Here is a 23304-nt window from a genome sequence, read left to right on the forward strand (position 1 = left end):
TTTAACATCGTAATAAAAAGATTAGCATTTTATTTCATTAACAGCTTTGAAATATAAAAATGTTCATGCAACTCTTATGTTTTGCATTTAGATATTAGTTAATATTACATTAACTGGAATATATAATTTCTACAAAGGTTATCAGGTTTACATCATTTGTTACAAGAAGTCAAAAGAAAAACAATACACATACACACACATTGAAACTATTGCAAGGGTAAAAACAAGCTGCCATCATGACATTGCATTAAGCATTCAATAAGGCTATGTTCTGCAATAGTTTTAAAATCTGAAATTAAACTTACCAAATATATTTGTAGTTATAGACAAACAAAGCCAGTATGTGTGACTTGTTAATAAAATAGCTTTATATATATGTTCACAGGCAAAAAAATGAATACACAAATATAGTTTTGTCTTTCAGATGCAACTAGTGATAAAATATGCATTTTGTATCAGTATTTTGGTCTGTGTCAACTAACCATTACAGTGCATAGTTTGCAAACTTTGCATATAGTAATTCAACTATATAATTCCATAAGATGTTGAAGATCAATGGCAATGTTTAGAGGAATGATCTCATTCATGCAAATGCAATGTGATAAAAATTCTAGTCACTACACATCTCTGAGCAAATGTTATATTACCGGCATGTGCTGATTTGAGCAAACATTTATTGTCTGACAGAAGACTGATAAACACAGAAACACAGAAAGATTCCGAACAAATCTACATACCTGTATATCTAATCACAGTTTGTCTTTGCATTCTTTTGGTGAGCAGTGGGTAAATATGTCCTGTGTTGAATGTAATGTGAGGGTATTATATGTTGATACAAATAAATGTTAGACTACTGTTCAATCCACAAATTACAATTTGAGTAAAGAAAATTAAACTCAGATACTCTGTGTAAAATAAACTTATCTGATGTAAAGGGAAGGACAAATTGTCTTAATTCAAACATAAATAATATATAGTATACATTATCGTACCTCCAACTTCCGATAATATGACATAAAAAGGAACAAGAATTGTATTCAAAAAGGTACAAGTACTTAACAGACATACTAATATAATAGCATTGCAACTAAAGTGATTGTATTCAAAAAGGTACAAGTACTTAACAGACATACTAATATAATAGCATTGCAACTAAAGTGAATGTATTCAAAGAGCTGAAGGTCTCTAGATGCAAAAGTGTGCTTGGTAATGGAAGTCAGGATGGATGCAGCTTTACCTCCGTTGTGGTGGGTCATCATTCGTGTATGGACTTCTACCTTCTCTTTTAGGGGTTCCTTGGTAGTCCAGCACTCTTTTAGCTTGTTGAATGAAAAAGGACAGAAAAAATTCAGGAGGACATTATTTCAGTATACTCCTTCAAGTACTTAAAACCAAAAGTAATATAACGAGAAATAAAAGGACTGACTTACCAGTTCATAATACATCCGTTTGTTGGAATGGCTGAAGTCTTATTTGTTTTCACTTATAGATTGAAAGCTTTGAGGCTCAAGTGCAATATCAAAGACCTCTTCACTGACCTGCAGCGTCTCCTCTACTCCTCCACCTATTGTGTTGCTCAGAACTTCTAAGACATGGGATTTTACTGTGCCAAAATCTTCCTCAGCATCCAGCCACACTTCTTGGTCATTCTCGTCCTCTGTGTGTAGGATAGACTCTTCTGCATTCATCATTACCTGTTCTGCTTCAGGGTTTGGGGTGCACACCACTAGTTCAGTTCGGGTATGCAGTGGCGCTGGAGTCGTATGCAGTGATGCTGGAGTCGAATGCAGTGGCACTGGAGGGGTATGCAGTGGCACAGGAGGTGCAGTGTCATCTGTTTGCTCATTTTGACTGACTTCACAAAGTTGAGTACTTTCCATTGATTCTGTTGGAACACAGTCAGTATTCACAGCACTTTTTTCAGTAGTACTTGCAATTTCTATTGATTCTTTCAGACAGCTATCCGTGTTCACTGCACTAGTACTTGGAGGTGGCCAAATAGCAAGTGGTGGTGAATCCAATCCCGCAGACACCACTCCAGCATCTCTGGGTTCAATGTGAAGATGGATATGGACATGGGATTCAATAGATAGTCTCTTTTCAAATGATTCAACTGATTCCTTTGCTGATTGTACTACCATTCCAACCAGTTCTTTCTCATGCCCACTGGTAGAGTCTGAATCTACTTCGGACGCAATAATAAATTCAGCCTCCGTTGCATAAACTTCTTGCATATTTGACTGCAAACAGGACTCTACAAATGTATTGGGAACTATGTCATCTGGTACTTTGTCAACCTCGAAAGTAGACTCTGCAAATGTCTCGGGAGTTGTTCTATCCTCACATACTGTATCAACTTTGAGAGAAATTGAGGGCTCAGTTTCTTTGTCTGAAGGTTTGTGCGCATTTCCCTGAGTATTAAGTTCTACGTAGTTTTCAAATAAGTGAATTTTATTTTGCACCTGTGCAGCTACACCTGTACATCCTTGAGCATCTGTAACTGCCACCACTGGTATACCCTCTGGTGATTTAGAAACTTTGGCTTCACTCGTTAATTCAATTTCAGCCTTTTCACTTGATTGTGGTACAACATTGGAGTCAGCTTCTGAGAAGTTCTGCTGTACATGTTGGAGTATTTCTTGAGTTATAATACTGCTTTCCTCTTCAAACATGGCCTCTTTAATATTCTCAATGGCATTCTCACCCTCTCCTTTGTCCTCCATTTTGTCACAAATGTCTATGACTTCCATGACATCGTTTGAAGAAACCACCTCAAGTGCTGTCTCCAGAATCGCTTCAGCTGTCCCAATCTCAGCATTTGCATCCGTCACTTGCACTTGGATCTCATGACCCTTGACATCAGTTAAGACCACAAAAACTGCATCAACAATTGCTTCAGATGATTCAATCACTACATCCATCTCTTGTACTTTGATCTCATGATCAGTGACATCAGTTAAGCCAACTTCAAGCACATTCTCAATAATTACTTGAGCAGACTTTATCTCTGCATCCGCCACTTGTACTGTGATCTCGTGATCATCAGTAGAGCCCAACTCAAGGGTTGTCTCAACATGTGCTTCAGCTGATTCAATCTCAGTGTTCACCTGTTGTACTAGAGTCTCGTGATGATTGACATCAGTTGAGACTACCTCAAAAACTGCATCAACATTTGCTTCAGCTGATTCAATCTCAGCGTTCACCTGTTGTACTAGAGTCTCGTGATCGTTGACATCAGTTGAGCTAACTTCAAGCACTGTTTCAATAGTTTCTTCAGCTGACTTTATCTCTGCATCCGTCACTTGTACTCGGATCTCAAGACCATCAACAAACTGTGCTGATGGCACATTCTTCCTCACAACCATGTCCCCTTTCTTTAGTGTCTGAACCATAGAAGAGTCTACAAGTGGGCTTAGAGCACCTACACGATCCATTTTCTGTGTGGATTCTACTTCAGGTGCCACTATGCCAATCAAAGATTCCAAAACATTTGATGATTCTAACTTCAGAACGTCAGGCATTGCAGTAGCGACATCTTGAACATCACATGTGATTGTTTCTGCAACTGGTTCATTCTCCATGTCTGCAGAATCCTCCGAAACATCCATGAATTCCTCTTTTTCTTCTTTAAGAGTGACCTCCATGAAAGCCTGTGTGAAAACAAGTTTGTCTGTAACCGACACTTCCAGGCGCTCTGTATCAGGCTGTGGAGTGTCTTCTGCTATGGCCTTTCCTTCAACCTGAGCTACACCCTCTTCTGAATTAACAGTGGCTACAAGTACTGGTCTTACCTCTTCTAACTCGTTTACCAATTCTGTTTGTTGGTCCTTTTCAATTTCTATATGCATGATTGCAATTGATTCATCTTCAGCTTTGTGTACCTCATCTGTAGTGATTCTTGCAGCACCAGACTCTTCAGTTTCCTCAGGTGCCAACTCTGTGGGTACTACCTTTCTGACTTCTAATGGACACTCCACCACATGAGTCACTGGGCTTTCATCAACAGCATCTATTTGATGCGACTCTTCACCTGTGCAGATTGTAACTGCGTCTGATTTTTCATGAGCTGTCAAAACTGTTGCTTCCGTCTCTTTTGGTGTCTGTAATATTTGTGGATAAACTGAAATGGTAACTGCTTCCAAGTGCGGGTCTTTTGTAATTACCAATGAGAGAGTTGGGGTTCTGTTAATGGTTTCAACAGCCTCATGCAGAAGTACCTCTGTGTCTTTCAACTCGTATTCTGCAGGCACAGGCGTTGTGTTGCCTGATGTTTTGGGAGACTCCTCTGTCAGCTGTGACACTGCTGAAACCATTTCTGTTGATTCATCATCTAGAGGTTCTGGGGCAGTGACTGCTTCAGATGTCAACTCGATTAGGTCCTCGGCTATGGTATCGTCTCGAGTGGCTTCTTCAGCAGTGGACACTTGTGTGGCAATGGTCTCCTCTATTACGCCTTCCTCAGGTATATCACTGAGTTGCTGATGTTTACTTATGAATTCCGTAAGGTCCTCAAAGTCTTTTGTAGCAGTGGGGGATGTTGATGGGGCCAACTGCTCCACAGTATCTTTGGCTTGAGCCTTCTCTGCTTCAGTGGGCAGGGTGTCTTTGGGTATGGCCGATTCGGTGACCAGCCTAGAGACATCTGTCTGGGTTATTTCTTCTGTAATGTGTAATGGAGTTTCTATAACAGCCTCAGTTAATATGATGTGTTTCTCTCCTAGGTCTTCTGCATCAAACTCGGACATGGGGACTACTGCTGGTGTTTCAGAGTCCTCCTCATCATCCGATCCAACACCTTTATCTGCCTCGTCAGAAGATATTGATTCCTGCTTTCCTCCTTGCTTTTGCTTTTTGCGTCCAGGGATGAGTTTCTTTAGAGAAAATGAAGACTCCTCTTTGGTGATTTCGCTGTCAGATGCCACCTGCTCTGGTGAGCTAACTTTGCTGGCCTCCTCGGTTTTTGCCTTCCTATTTGAGGTGACCAGCTTTTTAAGGGATTTCCATGTTGACCCCCCTTCACTCCCTAAGGGACTTACAGCCTCTTCAGGGGAAGAGGTCAAATGTTCATAACCTCCCTCCTGAGAACTGTCCAGTGGAGACTCTGCAGTGTTTCCAGGTTCACTTAGTGTTTCACCTTCATTCATGGGTGCTTCCTCCTCTGAGTCAGATGTTTTTCTTCCCCTCCTCTTTGCAGATCCACATAGGAGGGCCTCCCAAGAAACAGATATTTCTACTTTCTTTTTGGTCTCTTCTGTGAAACGTTCTAGTACCTGCTCTCCTTCACTTTGTTTTGGCCCCTCATGTGCTAACTCATCCTCACTCTCAGAAGATCTTTTGGGACATCTTGTGGGCGTCATTAGCTTTTTGAAAGAAGTCCAGGTGCCATCCTTTTTCCTTTCACCGTCAGAGGTTACATCACTATCTGATTCGTGGCTTGACCCCAACAGAGCAGACATTTTGACCTGCTCTGCTGCTAATTCTTCTGTTGAAGAGGCAGGATGTTCTCCTCTCTGATACTCCTCTGACTCTGTGGATGACAGTAAATCCTCAGTAACATGCTCACCAGACCTGGTCAACTCATCTGATTTCTTGCCTCTCCGCTTCCTAGAAAGCTTCTTCAAACCAGCCCCATATAAGAGCTTCCTGAGTGGACTTCCTTGGTTTTTAGCTTTCTCTTGTGAGCTAAGAAGTTCAGCTTCATTTGAGATAACTGTGTGGAATCCCAAAGAAGGAGACTGCTCTTCTTGGACTGGACTTCCTTGGCTTTTAGCTTTCTCTTGCGAGTCAAGATGTTTGGCTTCATTTGTTTCAGCTTCATTTGAGGTAACTGTCAGTAATACCTCAGGAGCTGGCTCCTCTTCAGGAACATGTTCTGTGACTGTGACGAATCCCCATGAATGAAACTGTCCTTCAAGACTTTCCTGGCTTTTAGCTTTCTCTTGAGAGCTAAGTTTGTCTTCATTTGTTTCAGCTTCATTTGTTAAAATTGTTACAAATCCCAAAGAAGGAGATTGCTCTTCAAGAATATCCTGGACTGAACTTCCTTGACTTTTAGCTTCCTCTTGAAAGCTAAGAAGTTCAGCTCTATTTGAGATAATTGTCTGTAATTCCTCAGTAGCTAGCTGCTCTTCAAGGACATCCTCTCTGTTGTCACTAGTTTTAGGGACATTACTCATCATCAGTTCAGGGACATTGGATGTCTCAGCCATCAGGGAATCTGTTCCTGTCTCTTGAACTTCATTCTCATTTTGTTTCCCCTCAATGACCGGTATTGTCTCAACATCTGGACTGATCTCGTCTTTTGTTTGTTCTTGCTCAAGACCAGCTTCCTCTGGAGTGTTTACATACTCCTGTTTGTCAATGCTTTGCAGTTCGTGTTCTTTCTCAACAGTTTCATCTTTGGGCGTTTCCTCTCCTAAATGTGTTTTCTTTTTCTTTAAACCAGCGAAGATTCCCGTGGTGAAAAACTTCTTAATCGGGGATATAATTTCTTCTTCAACATCCGGAATGGTTGGTGCTGGTGTGTCTGTCTCTTCAGTAGGGATGACTTCCTCCTTGACTTCGTCCTTGGGTTCCTCATTGACTTCTTCCTTGGGTTCTGTCTTGGGTTCTTCCTTGACTTCTTCCATGACTTCCTCCTTAGGTTCCTCCTTGGGTTGTTTCATGGCTTGCTTGACCTGCTTGTGTATTTTTCCTGTCATGAAAAAACGTTTAAATGGAGACATTTCCTCAACTATAGGAATGGGTGTGGGTGGGGCCTCTCCCTCTGCCTGTGCCACTTCTTCAGGTGTGATTTCCTCCTTTGATTCTATCATTTCAGTGGTCTGTTCCTTGGTGGTTTCATTATGGAACTCTTCAAATGTGAGGTCCGTCATCGTAGGGTGAGAGGTAGAATCATCAGCCGGTTCCACTGGTGAATCAGCAACAACGTTGTTCGGTGCTTCGTCAATATTTGCTTCTAGTGTATCATCTACAAGCTCTGGTGTATGGCCAACACATTCTTTTATCGTATCATCAGTCAGATCCTCAGGTGTGCTCTGCCCAGTATTCTCCTCAGCATTATCTATAGTGGCCTTCTCTGTATCCTTGCTGTCTTCGGGAGTACGGGCTTCGCCCTCTTCTTTCTTGGGGCTCACTTCTGGTATTGTGTCAGAGTCTTTTTTCAATGTGAATTTTAAACCAATTGAACTGAAGAACTTTTTAAAACTATCATTGACTTCATTCAATTTAACTTCTGTTTCAGTCTCATTTGTTGATGCTTCGTCGTCTACATGCGGTGATTCCTTGCCATCACTGTCTGTGTTTTCCAGAGGAGGTACCTCCTCTGTGAGAGTCTCTATCATCTCCGGAATGTCCTCTTTCTGAGAAACGATAGATGAATTTGTCTCACCAACTGTAATGAGAAACAAATATGCATTACTCAAAACTGTTCAATTGCGGGCTAATTGCCTGATTCATATGAATAGCTAATAATGATAAACTACTTAACTCTTTACATCCCCCTATAAAGCTTAATGTGAAGTGTTAACCAATGTCATAACATTGTAAAAACTTGAGGAAACAATTGAACTCTTTATCAAGAAACCAAAAGCAAATCCTTTCTCATATAGACACACACAAACTAACGCTCTCCCAAACTGTGATGACTCACCCTCTGCAACGACTCCGTCGTCACACAGGACATTGACCTCCTCAGTCTTGTCCTCTGCTTTTTCACTCAGTCCAGAGATCTGTCCATTCTTTTGGAGTAACTAAAATGGAGAAGGGAACATTTTAGATATACCAGTGCATTTGGAAAGTATTCAGACTAGAGGTCGACCGATGATAATTTTTCAACAACGATACCGATTATTGGAGGACCCAAAAAAAGCCGATACCGATTAATCGGACGATTTTTATATATATATATTTGTAATAATGACAATTACAACAATACTGAATGAACACTTATTTTAACTTAATGTAAATAAAATCAATTTTGTCTCAAATAAATAATGAAACATGTTCAATTTGGTTTAAATCATGCAAAAACAAAGTGTTGGAGAAGAAAGTAAAAGTGCAATATGTGCCATGTAAAAAAGCTAGCGTTTAAGTTCCTTGATCAGAACATGAGAACATATGAAAGCTGGTGGTTCCTTTTAACATGAGACTTCAATATTCCCAGGTAAGAAGTTTTAGGTTGTAGTTATTATAGGGCTATTTCTCTCTATACCATTTGTATTTCATATACCATTGACTATTGGATGTTCTAATAGGTACTTTAGTATTGCCAGCCTAATCTCGAGGGTGATAGGCTTGAAGTCATAAACAGTGCAATGCTTGAAGCACAGCGAAGAGCTGCTGGCAAATGCACGAAAGTGCAGTTTGAATGAATGCTTACTAGCCTGCTGCTGCCTACCACTGCTCAGTCAGACTGCTCTATCAAATCATAGACTTAATTATAATAACACACAAAAATACGAGCCTTAGTTCATTAATATGGTCATATCCGGAAACTATCATTTCGAAAACAAAACGTTTATTCTTTCAGTGAAATACGGAACCGTTACGTATTTTATCTAACGGGTGGCATCCCTAAGTCTAAATATTCCTGTTACATTGCACAACCTTCAATATTATGTCATAATTATGTAAAATTCTGGCAAATTAATTACGGTCTTTGTTAGGAAGAAATGGTCTTCACACAGTTCACAACGAGCCAGGCGGCCCAAACTGCTGCATATACCCTGACTTGCACAGAACACAAGAAAAGTGACACAATTTCCATAGTTAATTAAAATAAATTAATGTTAACAGGCAATATTAACTAAATATGCAGGTTTAAAAATATATACTTGTGTATTGATTTTTAAAAAGGCATTGATGTTTATGGTTGGGTACACATTGGTGCAACGACAGTGCTTTTTCCGCGAATGCGCTTGTTAAATCACCCGTTTGGCGAAGTAGGCTGTGATTCAATGACAAAATAACAGGCACCGCATCGATTATATGCAACGCAGGACAAGTTAGATAAACTAGTAGTATCATCAACCATGTGTAGTTAACTAGTGATTATGTTAAGATTGATTGTTTTATATAAGATACGTTTAATGCTAGCCAGCACCTTACCTTGGCTCCTTGCTGCACAGGTAGTCAGCCTGTCACGCAGTCTCCTTGTGGAGTGCAATGCAATCAGCCATAATCGGTGTCCAAAAATGCAGATTACCGATTGTTATGAAAACTTGAAATCGGCCCTAATTAATCGGCCATTCCGATTAGTCAGTCGCCCTCTAATTCATACCCATTCCCCTTTTCCACATTTTGTTACGTTACAGCCTTATTCTGAGAAAAAATAAGAATCCCACACACTGCTCTTGATAGTATCACTGCTCTTTAATGAGCTCACGTATCGGTCTCACAACCTTTGTCAGAGCTTTACATTACAGCCTTATTCTAAAATGTATTAAAAAAAACATTTCATCAATATACACACAATACCCCATTATTGTCAGAGGTGAAAACAGGATTTTAGAATTTTTGTAAAATAAAAACAGATGCAGTCCACCTGTGGTAAATTCAATTGATTGGACATGATTTGGAAAGGCACACCTGTCTGTATAAGGTCCCACAGTTGACAACGCATGTCAGAGCAAAAACCAAGCCATGAGGCCAAAGGAATTGTCCGTAGAGCTCCGAGACATGATTGTGTCGAGGCACAGATCTGGGGAGGGGTACAAAAAAATGTCTGTACCAAAACATGTCTGCAGCATTGAAGGTCCCCAAGAACACAGTGGCCTCCATCATTCTAAATGGAAGAAGTTTGGAACCACCAAGACTCTTCCTAAACTGAGCAATCGGGGGAGACGGGCCTTGGTCAAGAACACGGTGGTCACTCTGACAGAGCTGCAGAGTTCCTCTGTGGAGATGAGAAAACCTTCCAGAAGAACAACCATCTCTGCAGCACTCCACCAATCATGTCTTTATGGTAGAGGGGCCAGATGAAAGATTAACGGAGCAAAGTACAGAGAGATCCTTGATGAAAACTTGCTTCAGCGCGCTCAGGACCTCAGACTGGGGTGAAGGTTCACCTTCCAACAGGACAATGACCCTAAGCACACAGCCAAGACAACGCAGGAGTGGCTTCGGGATCTGAATGTCCTTGAGTTGCCCAGCCAGAATCTGGACTTGAACCGGATCGTACATCTCTGGTGAGGCCTGAAAATAGCTGTGCAGCGACGTTCGATATTTATTAGTAGTCTGCAGCTAGGAATTCGGTATCATTGAACGCGAAGACCGACAACCTCCGAAACATCTATCCATAACGACATGAATGAATGTCACTCTGAACTATCCATTCTAACCACGACAGAGAGGGAGGACAAACTCTCCAACAGAAACAAACTTTTCAACAGAGACCCCGACCACACTGAGCGTAAATATATATATTGATTGCAATTGTTCCCGAATGAGTGAACGTTCATGTGCAAAGGATTAGTATTTCAATTGTTAGAATTATCAACTGTGTGTTGTCTTATCTCAGTCGACCCCCACTTCCCTTTTGTACACCAAGCCACCATGCCGGTTTAGCCCACTAGGGCACATTCCCCTATCATTTATTGTAACCATATTTACTTTGTTTGTTTGTGTGTGCACTTCTGTGTTTGTTTAGTTAGTTAATAAATAAATGATTTAAGACAATTGATGTATGGATGTCTCATAGTGAAGACTGGGTTCGTGCAGATAACCAACAATTTACGACGTTTGGAATGAGACTAACGTGAGGTAAAATAAATAAATAATTAACTCAGAATACTATTGATCAGATATGAAAATATCTGGAAAGTTATATTAGGAAAATTATAACTTTGTAATCTGAATATTTTCCTTGGTCCCCCGACTTCCTAGTTAATTACAGTTACATGATTAATCAGTTTAATTGCGTAATACTAATTACAGAGAATCTTTGATAAAAACTAAAAGTCTTAATTTAATGATAGTAAAGACGCGACAACCTTATACACAACATAGCTTAAATGTATGAGAAGTCACTTTCCTCAGTCATATTTTCCCTTGGGAGAAAGGGGGGACAGCATGGTATCTTGTAAAATGATGTATTGCTTTTAACTCAGGAACCAGGATGTCCTCCATGAAGTTAGGATAACTTTGCATTCTAGAAATCTGATAATTTACCTCCTCAGACAAGTGATATTGGAAAATGTGGGTTACTAACGGGAACCACGGGCACAGGTAATTAACAGTAACTTTTGTGCTGTGTTGAAATTAATTTTGAGGAGACACCTACAGTGTGATGCTCGCCATTCTATGGCAGCTAGACAACAATGAACTAAGCAAATGTGCATGGGGGTGTCATGGGGGGGTGTCAAATTAAATTAAACAATGAAATGTATCAGTCGCCATGTTGCATCACTGTTTGGGGATCCAGTCACTCAATTCATGCATTGTTTTGACCTTGTTGTCCTGCTGACCTATAACATTATAATAACATTGTAATTAGAAAATATAACATTCCAGGACAAAAAATTATGCTGCCAAACACACAGTAAAGTACACGTCTTCCTTCATTTATTTCTATAATATGGTAATGTGTGATGCTTGCTACACTGTTTTTGGACTAATATGCATGAGACAAGGTGCAAAATAAACGTTGCACATTGGTTCTTCATTTCATGACATTGCTTTTACATTGTGACATAATCGCGTGACTTCTACTGACAGACTGAACAACCCACAGCTACTTTCCCTGTTTTGCCGTCAGTCTTCACTGAGTAAAGCAAAGTGAAGCCTTCTACAGACTAAGTACCTCTTCAGGTTCTGTCCCAAAAGGCACCCTCCTATTCCTTATTTAGTGCATTACTTTTGACCAGAGCCCTATGGGCCTTGGTCAAAATTAGTGCACTAAATAGGGAATAGGGTGCCATTTGGGATGCACACATTGTCTATTTATAGAGAAATTTGGCTCAGTTGGCTGAATCATAGCTGCTGCTGACTCATGATTTTATCCATCGCTGCTGTGGAGTGATCCTCTAAAACAGCACATACTCACACACAGAGAGAAAGAGAGGAGAAACCCACTAAAATGCTCTTAGGACAAAACCTGCTGTCAGCAACAAAGCCGTTGCTGTTGTTTACGTTTAATTCCTTAAAGAATATTGAAATTGGTCATCAAATCAAAACAAAAGGGAGTAGAGGTGATCATGTTCGGTAATAACTTATCGTGAATATGCATTGATTAACTATTTATCAGTGTTCACATACCAACCAAAAAAAACAAGTATTGAATTATTTTATTTATCAACGTTTGTTAAGCATTTATAAGCATGCTCATTTACACATGCACATTTAGAGGAATTTATAACAGCTTAGTCACGAAAGTTACATGAAAGTTACAAGGTGTAACAAAAGTATGTATTTATGAATTTGAGTCCCCAAAGGCACAGCTAACAGACTTCCTGCACATCCACAGCAGAGTTCATCATGTCTTGTTACAGTATGTAGATAATCAATGTAGCTCTACACAGAGTGCAGATAAGGTCAAATTCTATGTCTCTCCCTTCAGGGACCCAAGCTTAACTTAGATACATCTAAGAATGAAAGGTTATCGTTCCACTAGTAGCGTTTTCCCCTGGAATTCTATTATATGGTCTCCAACAACTGAAACAATATGGTAGAAAGTTAAAAAACTGGCCCATGATAATGCAAATAATACATTTACTTTCCAATGACACAGAAGATGGTCTATCTTTTTACCAGGTTAGTCCCACTGAGGATGACATATTTATCCCAGGGAAGACCTGGCTAAGAGGCAACGTAACAATATCAACACACAATCAAAAGCCAAACATTAACTTGCAGAGAAGTGTCAAAAAGGGCAGTGACACAATGTGTGATTGAATTACTTTTATTTCTTATTCATATTCCTATTTTTTTTAAATGCATTGTTGGTTAGGGGCTTGTAAGTAAGCATTTCACAGTAAGGTTGTTGTATTCGGCGCACGTGACTAATACGATTTGATTTGAATGTGAACAGTCAGGTCCCTTACAGAGCTGTAATGTATTTCCCTGTCTTTGACCATGCCTATTGACTTGAAGTCATATGTCGCCTAATAAGATCAATAAAAATAAGCCATGGTCATAGAATTAGGAATTAGACTATTAGAATGGACATGAACCTTCTTATGATGGTATAAAGATCAGCCATTGTGGTCAGGGAATTGGTCAACCATGGTTTGCCAGTGCTGTGATAAGATATTGTGTAAAATAACATAATAGCCCTACAGCTTTAGAGGAATGATTCCATGAATGTTTCAAATTAACTGCCAATATGCCAACATTCCATTCAAACAGTGCAGTCAATCCACAGCCACACACTGGGTCAACTATTATTTAATAGGATCTCTATGGTTATGATAGCCTATGTATTGTGAGCATTATATTGACTCCATGTTATTGGAGGTAGCCTAGGAATTAAGAAAGTCTATAGAAATAAACAAAATAATAGCCTATGTGTACTGTATCTAGTCATATCTAGAACCAAAAATAGAACACATTTTACAATGGAGATACACTACATGAATCAAAGTTTGTGGACACCTGATCGTCGAACATCTCCTTCCAAAATCATGGGCATTAATATGGAGTTGGTCCCCCCTTTGCTGCTACAACAGCCTCCACTCTTCTGGGAAGGTTTTGCACTAGATGTTGGAAAATTGCTGCGGGGACTTGCTTCCAATCAGCCACAAGAGCATTAGTGAGGTCGGGCGATTAGGCCTGGCTCGCAGTCTGCGCTCCAATTCATGCCAAAGGTGTTTGATGAGGTTGAGGTCAGGGCTCTGTGCAAGCCGGTACAGTTCTTCCACACCGATCTCGACAAACCATTTCTGTATGGACCTCACTTTTTTGCATGGGAGCATTGTAATTCTGAAAGAGAAAAGGGCCTTCCCCAAACTGTTGCCAACGTTGGAAGCGCAGAATCGTCTAGAATGTAATTGTATGCTGTAGCATAAAGATTTCCCTTCACTGGAACTAAGGGGCCTGAACCATGAAAAACAGCCCCATACCATTATTCCTCCTCCATCAAACTTTACTGGTTGCACTATGCAGTGAGGCAGGTAGTGTTCTCCTGGTATCCGCCAAACCCAGATTCGTCCGTCGGATAGCCAGATGGTGAAGCGTGATTCATCATTCCAGTGTGCTTGTGTGGCCTACCACTTCGCGGCAGAGCCGTTGTTGCTCCTAGATGTTTCCACTTCACAATAACAACACTTACAGTTGACCGGGGCAGCTCTAGCATGATGGTGCCACGTTGAAAGTCACTGAGCTCTTCAGTATGGCCATTCTACTGCCAATGTTTGTCTATGGAGATTACATGGATGTGCACTTCGATTTTATACACCTGTTAGCAACGGGTGTGGCTGAAATAGCCGAATCCACTAATTTGAAGGGGAGTCCACATACTTTTGTCTATATAGTGTATATTGTATAATCTCAGATTGTAAAACGTCTTCTCTTTTTAGTCATGGATATGGCCAATATGTATCCTGGAAACATAATAGTTGGATAGTTTCCAATCGTGAACCATTTAAACCTTTGCATTTTATATAGGCCTATTTCCTGTGTCCAAAATACAGTACTTTAATTCATTCAAATAATTTGGCAGTGGAATACTTAGCAGATAAAACCAATACTGTATCAACTGCAACTCATTGTGTTTTTGTTAAACTAAGTATTTGGCACTGGGGCTCACTCACTTCAATCAACTGAATGACAAGCCTTATCACTGCAGCCCGACAATAATAACACTTCACAGACAGTTGAGAAGCATCCCCTCATTATTGTTGTGGGTTTAATTATCGATAGAAGCCTTTCACTAAATACCAGGAGACATGAATACATTATCTGATTAAAATAGGCTAATAATGACCGAACATTTGATAAGAATAAATAATAAGATACATTTATCATTAAATGAATGTAACAGTGTGTTGATTATTTATGCAATCCTCTCTACATTCCTTTAAAACACTCCAAAAATTCCACTGTTGCTATTTAGGGATATAAAGGCTACAAATTGATGATGCTGTAGATACATAAATATGTTTCCCGTTGGTTAGTTATTAATACATCAGTCTGCTATAATTATTTTTTTTACCTTCGCATCAATACTCTCGCCATCCTGGACATTGTTCGCACTTTCCTCATTCGCCACAGTGTCCCCGTCCTCGCTCTTGCTGCTACCCTCCGGCCGCGTAGATTCAGTCGCACCCATGATCAAAACTATAGCGGATCTCGCTCCTGTCCTGTGTGAGTTGATACCGACGTCAATGACACAGAATATAGCCAAAAATGAAAACAGCAGCAAAAGCTGTTGGGTACGATAGCTCTGACGCTGTGGCTTTCAAATGGTGCAGTCCGGCCCTCTTGTAAACTATTTTAGAAAAACACCCTCCCCGTTAACACATGTAGCCTACGACTCAGTACGGCACGCCTTGCCATGCTGCATCAAGTCTTTTGAGTGCAGACAGACTGAGAATCTGTCCTGGGATGACTATTGCAACAAGCATATCGGGCACTGGCAGAGAGGGCCAGTCGCACGCAGCTATCTTCCATTTAAGATGGGCTCTAATACTAAAATAAATTCAATCAAGAGCTCCGTTTAAAGGTGAATATCTGAATCTGATTCATACACGTACCTCATCATTATAAACTAGGCCTATATACACTCCCCATTTAAAGGTGTCATTAGTATTTTCGACACCTGTATATGTATTAAAGTAGTCAAACGTTTCGTATTTGGTCCTATACTTGCACGCAATGGCTACATGAAGCTTTTGACTCTACAAACTTGTTGGATGGATTTCAGTTTGTTTTGGTTGTGTTTCAGATGACGTTGTGCCCAATGGAAATGAATGGGCAATAATGTTTTGTGTCACTTTGGAGTTACTTTTATTGTAAATAAGAATATAATAATGTTTCTGAACACTTCTACATTAATGGCGATGCTACCAAGATTGCAGATAATCATGAATGAATCGTGAATAAGGAGTGAGAAAGTTACGGAGGCACAATGATCATACCCCACCCAACATTTAACACAACATGAACATGGACTGTCTGTTTTGGTAACATTTTTTCCAAATTCTGGTTTTGGCAGAATTTGGAAACTGCAGTCACCATTGAGTATTTACGTTTTGAAGAAAATAACCTGTGTGTGTTGTTTTATTTCTTGAACATAAACTAGAAAAACTAGCTTGTCCTTAGAAATGGAAAGTGTGATATTTATATGGTACTGTTATTGACAACAAACCATTACATTTTCATGTGAAACGATTGTAATTTTGTAACAAAATTGTAGGATGGCATTGTGAATATTAATGTCATTGGTCCAAGTTACTTAAGAGGGCAATTCTAATTGAGTTGTCTGGTTGAAAAGCCAAATGGGAAGAATTGCAAGGGTCGACACATTCAGTAGAAAGACTCTGGTCCCATCCCGGACAGTCCTTCTTAATGGATGGTTTATCTTCAATGTCGAGGGAAGCTGACAGTTCTAGGATTATTCTCTCCTCTTAGTTTCTTCCCAAACTAACATATTTAAATCATCTCTGCTCATTAGCTAACACAGCCATGATGATGCACTTGGAAAAAAAACTTCAACGACAAAAGGACCATGTGTAAAGAAATGGGTTTGTATCCCAATGGGAACTTATCCACTTTATAGGCCACTACTTTTGACCAGAGCCCTATGGATGCACTACATGGAATAAAGGGTGCCATTTAGCCACAGCCATAAAAAGAGTAAGAACTTTGCTCCTCTGAAAAAAAAGACGTAATCCAAATCAACTGACTGGTCAAGTGTTATTCTGGAGACGGAGGAACAAACTTCATAATGAGATTTTAGGATTAAACGGGCATGTGAATGGAGCACCACGAGCATGCAGGGTAAACAACACAACCACACAGTAGAAGTAGAACAAGTTTGAAACGAGTCTCTCATTTCGCCTGCCTTCCAAGGACTTCTCAGATAATTCAATGTTCATGAGTCTAACTTCCCGAGCAGTGAATTTCAAACACAGATTCAACCACAAAGACCAGGGAGGTTTTCCAATGTCTTGCAAAGAAGGGCACCTTTTGGTGTATGGGTAAAAAAAAAAAGCAGACATTGAATATCCCTTGGAGAATGGTGAAATTATTAATTACACTTTGGATGGTGTATCAATACACCCAGTCACTACAAAGATACAGGCATCCCTCCTAACTCAGTTGCCAGAGAGGAAGGAAACCACTCGGGGATCTCACCATGAGGCTAATGGTGACTTTAAAACAGTTACAGAGTTTCATGGATCTGACTGGAGAAAACTAAGGACGGATCAACGTTTACATTTCACATGACATTTTAGCCATTTAGCAGACGCTCTTCAGATAGCTAGATGGGACAACCACATACAGTATCACAGTCATAGTAAGTATATTTGTTCTCAATAAAGTAGCTAGCACTACTACAAAATAAAGATATTTCAAAACATGCATCCTGTTTACAATAAGGCTCTAAAGTAAGACTGTAAAAAATGTGGCAAAGACAATAACTTTATGTCCTGGGTACAAACCGTTATGTTTGGGGTATATCCAACACAACACATCACCGAGTACCACTCTTCATACTTTCAAGCATGGTGGTGGCTGCATCATGTTATGGGTATGCTTGTTATCGGTAAGGATTAGGGAGTTTTATAGGATAAAAATAAATGGAATAGAGCTAAGCACAGGCAAAATCCTAGAGGAAATCGTGGTTCAGTTTGATATCCAACAGACACTGGGAGACAAACTCACCTTTCAGCAGGACAATAACCTAAAACCATTTTTAGACAGTTGCTAATCAAGGAAGTAATAATCATGTAATAACCATGAAACAAAGTTATAACCAATAGCCATGTGCTCATCTTGAGCCATTTAGCTTTATTACACTGACTAACTATGGGAAGCTTCATTAAGAAAAGCAACAAATACACTTTTATAATGCAGAACAGAAGCCTTTGGAAAGTAGTGGAGCGCAGAGATTTCTGTGAACATATGACAAACCTAAACGTTAATTCAATAGAAGGTCCCTGAAACACACTGGTGTTGCTGTGCTGTAGATCCGCATGCTAAGCTAATGGGATGAGTTAATTAGCTTATAGCTAGCTCCAAGCTAACTGAAAACAGCTGATGTTTTCCCCACTGATTACAGCGTTATAACCACCTTACCTTTAGGGTGTCAAACTCAGAGGGCCATACTGAACATTTGTTATATTTTATCACCATCAAAATGTACAAAAAATAAACCCTCTTTCCATTTTCTATGCTGCCTGTCAGTTTCAATTTGGTTTTAGTCTTTTAAATGTAGATTGAATTTGTTTTATTACTCAAACAACCCGCCAGGCTGCATTGAATCAGCCCTCAATATATAGTACCTAAACACGTCTATCTATCCATTAGATATTTGGAATAAGATTATGGTGTCACATACTTTCACAACATCAGTGGATGCTAATAAGGCTTCATTGCCTAACTGTGGTAGCTAGTAAAAGCATTTGTGATTGGCTTAATATATTTATGTCTTTGAGAAATTCCCATAGAGGAGGCAGAGCCTGTAGGCCATACAGTTTACTTAGCTTGAATATTTTGTTTTGTAACATCATCCATAAAAACCCATGATCAGAACATGATAATCTATAACTGAGTCATCCATAAATTCTTACTGGACGGACGGACCGAACGGACCAGCTGTGGTTCATTCCCACAAGTAATTGTACTAACTAACCGGTTGCTGTAATCCAATTAATCTGAATGTCCTCTTCTGCTTTCTACATGAAGTAGATCTGCCAAATTCTTTAAAGCTGTTTTCAGGCATGGGCTCTGTGTTCCAAATGGCAACCCTATTCCCTACATAGTGCACTACTTTTGAGTCAAATTAGTGCACTATGTAAGGAATAGGGTGCCATTTGGGACACAAAACATTTCTGTGGGATAACAGGACTGAACGTGTTTCCCAATAGAAGAAAATGGGCTAGTATGTAGAGGTGCTATGTAGGACTCAGTATGCTGGAGAAAATGTAGAGGGGTTGGTACATGTAGAGGGTTGGTACTGTATCAACATGTAGAGGGTTTGTACATGTAGAGGGTTGGTACTGTATCAACATGTAGAGGGTTTGTACTGTATCAACATGTAGAGGGTTTGTACTGTATCAACATGTAGAGGGTTTGTACTGTATCAACATGTAGAGGGTTTGTACATGTAGAGGGTTGGTACTGTATCAACATGTAGAGGGTTTGTACTGTATCAACATGTAGAGGGTTTGTACTGTATCAACATGTAGAGGGTTTGTACTGTATCAACATGTAGAGGGTTTGTACTGTATCAACATGTAGAGGGTTTGTACTGTATCAACATGTAGAGGGTTTGTACTGTATCAACATGTAGAGGGTTTGTACTGTATCAACATGTAGAGGGTTGGTACTGTATCAACATGTAGAGGGTTGGTACTGTATCAACATGTAGAGGGTTTGTACTGTATCAACATGTAGAGGGTTTGTACTGTAGCAACATGTAGAGGGTTTGTACTGTATCAACATGTAGAGGGTTTGTACTGTATCAACATGTAGAGGGTTGGTACTGTATCAACATGTAGAGGGTTGGTACTGTATCAACATGTAGAGGGTTGGTACTGTATCAACATGTAGAGGGTTGGTACTGTATCAACATGTAGAGGGTTGGTACTGTAGCAACATGTAGAGGGTTTGTACTGTATCAACATGTAGAGGGTTGGTACTGAATCAACATGTAGAGGGTTTGTACTGTAGCAACATGTAGAGGGTTTGTACATGTAGAGGGTTTGTACTGTATCAACATGTAGAGGGTTTGTACTGTATGAACAAGTTATGGGCCTTCGCTCCTGGTCCAAAAAGGGCCTTCGCTCCTGGTCCAAAGAGGGCCTTCGCTCCTGGTCCAAAGAGGGCCTTCTCTCCTGGTCCAAAGAGGGCCTTCGCTCCTGGTCCAAAGAGGGCCTTCGCTCCTGGTCCAAAGAGGGCCTTCTCTCCTGGTCCAAAGAGGGCCTTCGCTCCTGGTCCAAAGAGGGCCTTCTCTCCTGGTCCAAAGAGGGCCTTCTCTCCTGGTCCAAAGAGGGCCTTCTCTCCTGGTCCAAAGAGGGCCTTCTCTCCTGGTCCAAAGAGGGCCTTCGCTCCTGGTCCAAAGAGGGCCTTCTCTCCTGGTCCAAAGAGGGCCTTCTCTCCTGGTCCAAAGAGGGCCTTCGCTCCTGGTCCAAAGAGGGCCTTCTCTCCTGGTCCAAAGAGGGCCTTCTCTCCTGGTCCAAAGAGGGCCTTCGCTCCTGATCCAAAGAGGGCCTTCTCTCCTGGTCCAAAGAGGGCCTTCTCTCCTGGTCCAAAGAGGGCCTTCTTTCCTGGTCCAAAGAGGGCCTTCTCTCCTGGTCCAAAGAGGGCCTTCTCTCCTGGTCCAAAGAGGGCCTTCTCTCCTGGTCCAAAGAGGGCCTTCTATCCTGGTCCAAAGAGGGCCTTCGCTCCTGGTCCAAAGAGGGCCTTCTCTCCTGGTCCAAAGAGGGCCTTCGCTCCTGGTCCAAAGAGGGCCTTCTCTCCTGGTCCAAAGAGGGCCTTCTCTCCTGGTCCAAAGAGGGCCTTCTCTCCTGGTCCAAAGAGGGCCTTCTCTCCTGGTCCAAAGAGGGCCTTCTCTCCTGGTCCAAAGAGGGCCTTCTCTCCTGGTCCAAAGAGGGCCTTCTCTCCTGGTCCAAAGAGGGCCTTCTCTCCTGGTCCAAAGAGGGCCTATTCTCTGTCAGCTACTCTTCAAAGATATATATTATTATTATCCTAAAACACTTGTGAATGATCACAACAAACTTCTGTTCCAGACAGACGTACATTATTTATTGAACCTTTATTTAACTAGGCAAGACAGTTAAGAACAAATGACGGCCGACCCCGGCCAAACCCTAACGACGTTGTGCGCCGCCGAATGGGACATCCAATCACTGCCGGTTGTGATACAGCCTGTAATCGAACCAGGGTCTGTAGTGACGACTCTAGCACTGAGATGCAGTGCCTTAGACCACTGCACCACTCTCGTGACCATACATCAGACAAGGAAATTAAATTACAAGAGTAAGCAAATAATAGATTAAATCATCTCAGGACCAGTGATATATTCTAGAATCTATAATTATATACGTTTCCTGAGAGTAAACCAAATTAATTGTTTTTACTACATTTTGTAATCACAAGGGTGAAATGACTCAAGGTCAGATAATGGTCAGCGGAATCCATGAAAATGGAATGTAGGTAGATAAATCCGCTAAAGCAGTACAACTACAGCCTGAACTATTGACCTCTCGCGAGGAGGGATGATGGTGGCCTCTGATACAGAGGGTGAATCACACCTCCCTCTGCAACTGGATCATGGACTTCCTGACGGGCCGCCCCCAGGTGGTGAGGGTAGGTAGCAACACATCTGCCACGCTGATCCTCAACACTGGAGCTCCACTACCGCATGGCAAGCAGTACCGGAGTGCCACGTCTAGGACAAAAAGGCTTCTCAACCGTTTTTACCCCCAAGCCATAAGACTCCTGAACAGGTAATCAAATGGCTACCCGGACTATTTGCATTGTGTGCCCCCACAACCCCTCTTTTTACGCTGCTACTCTCTGTGTATCATATATGCATAGTCACTCTAACTATACATTCATGTACATACTACCTCAATTGGGCTGACCAACCAGTGCTCCCACACATTGGCTAACGGGGCTATCTGCATTGTGTCCCGCCATCCACCACCTGCCAACCCCTCTTTTTACACTGCTGCTGCTCTCTGTTCATCATATATGCATAGTCACTTTAACCATATATACATGTACATACTACCTCAATCAGCCTGACTAACCGGTGTCTGTATGTAGCCTTGCTACTTTTAATGCCTCGCTACTGTATATAGCCTGTCTTTTTACTGTTGTTTTATTTCTTTACCTACCTATTGTTCACCTAATGTCTTTTTTTGCACTATTGGTTAGAGCCTGTAAGTAAGCATTTCACTGTAAGGTGCTGTATTCAGCAAACGTGACAAATAAACTTTGATTTGATTTGATTTGGAATTGTGTTTCCTTGATTCCTTTGTGTCCTCTCTCCTCGCCCTTTTTCTGAAAAGGCATTGAAGGAGAAGGTCAGAGGGGAGGAATCTTGGATTTTGAGAAGGATGTGAGGAGAGAGGACACAAAGGAATCAATAAAATACAATTGAGATTCACCCAGAGAAGAGATAAAAAAATCCCACCAACTAGACAATCAACAGCTGAGACACAGTTCCACACATCACGGCTGTGGGCACAATATGACACATTCAATTGCTGAAACAATGTAACTATTCAAACTGTAATACAACATAGTATGTACCACTGCACAGCAGGCCAATGACGTTCGTTTTGTGGTCAGTGGTACTCAGTACCGTAGTAAAGTCATCTCTCATATTGACAACCTTATTTGAATGGAAAAGCACAAATGCGTAAAGCAATTTCTCATGATAAAATGGTAAACAAGCCCATGGGACTGCTCAGTAAACATTAATGCCAAAATAACCTTCTTATTGTAGGAGAGGGTTGGGGTAAAGTGTCACTTAGAAACACAGCAGGTAACAGAGTTCACATGATCATAGCAGAAAGGCTGATATCCCAGGGGAAAGGAATTGGATATCTAACACTCGTGATGCAGGACTCAGGAACACCGTTTCCATCAATCAATAACATCATCAGTATCATCTGACTGAAAATAACTCATCTGATTTGGATTAAACCACCAGAGTACATGTCAGTTGATTAATGCAATTAGATTAATTTATGCTCCTTGAGATATTACAAGTTGTGAAAGTGCAGAGGAGAGGAAGGAGGGGGAGAGGAGGGAGGGGAGGGAGGGGGGAGAGGAGGGAGGGGGGAGAGAGGGAGGGGAGGGGGGAGAGGAGAGGGAGGGGACGAGAGCAGGGAATGGGAGAGGAGAGGGAGGGAGGGGAGGAGAGAAGAGGAGGGAGGGGGAGAGGAGAGGAGGGAGGGAGAGGAGAGGGAGGGGAGGAGAGGAGAGGAGGGAAAGGGAGAGGGAGGGAGGGAGGGGAGGAGGGAGGGGGAGAGGAGGGAGGGGTAGAGGAGAGGAGAGGAGAGGAGAGGAGAGGAGAGGAGGGGGACAGGGGAGAGGAGGGAGAGGGTAGAGGGACGAGAGGAGGGAGGGGGGAGAGGGAGGAGAGGAGGATGAGGAGAGGGGGGAGTGGGAGGGGGGAGGGGAGAGGGA

At 41.3% G+C, this 23304-nt stretch overlaps 1 protein-coding gene across 1 annotated transcript; it reads right to left on the bottom strand.

Annotated features, from left to right (window-relative positions):
• On the bottom strand, positions 1 to 16526 carry LOC110505855 (uncharacterized). The gene is made up of 4 exons (XM_021585313.3): positions 15149 to 16526; positions 7652 to 7751; positions 1431 to 7393; positions 1 to 1319 (listed from the first exon to the last, which is right to left on the bottom strand). The coding sequence occupies exons 1-3, from the start codon at positions 15263 to 15265 to the stop codon at positions 1470 to 1472; spliced, it is 6141 nt and encodes a 2046-aa protein (XP_021440988.3). The 5' UTR covers positions 15266 to 16526; the 3' UTR covers positions 1 to 1319; positions 1431 to 1469.
• Positions 16527 to 23304: the final 6778 nt, after the last annotated feature.

The sequence above is a fragment of the Oncorhynchus mykiss genome, chromosome 25, assembly GCF_057628025.1.
Source record: "Oncorhynchus mykiss isolate SJ-2025 chromosome 25, ASM5762802v1, whole genome shotgun sequence".
Lineage (NCBI taxonomy): Eukaryota > Metazoa > Chordata > Actinopteri > Salmoniformes > Salmonidae > Oncorhynchus > Oncorhynchus mykiss.

What these genes read in the sequence shown, in the direction of transcription:
- LOC110505855 (XM_021585313.3), bottom strand. Translation starts at nt 15,265, where the DNA reads ATGGGTGCGACTGAATCTACGCGGCCGGAGGGTAGCAGCAAGAGCGAG. An exon ending in GCGAGAGTATTGATGCGAAG is followed by an intron (nt 7,752 to 15,148) that starts GTAAAAAAAATA and finishes TCTCCATTTTAG; the next exon opens with TTACTCCAAAAGAATGGACA. An exon ending in CGACGGAGTCGTTGCAGAGG is followed by an intron (nt 7,394 to 7,651) that starts GTGAGTCATCAC and finishes TTCTCATTACAG; the next exon opens with TTGGTGAGACAAATTCATCT.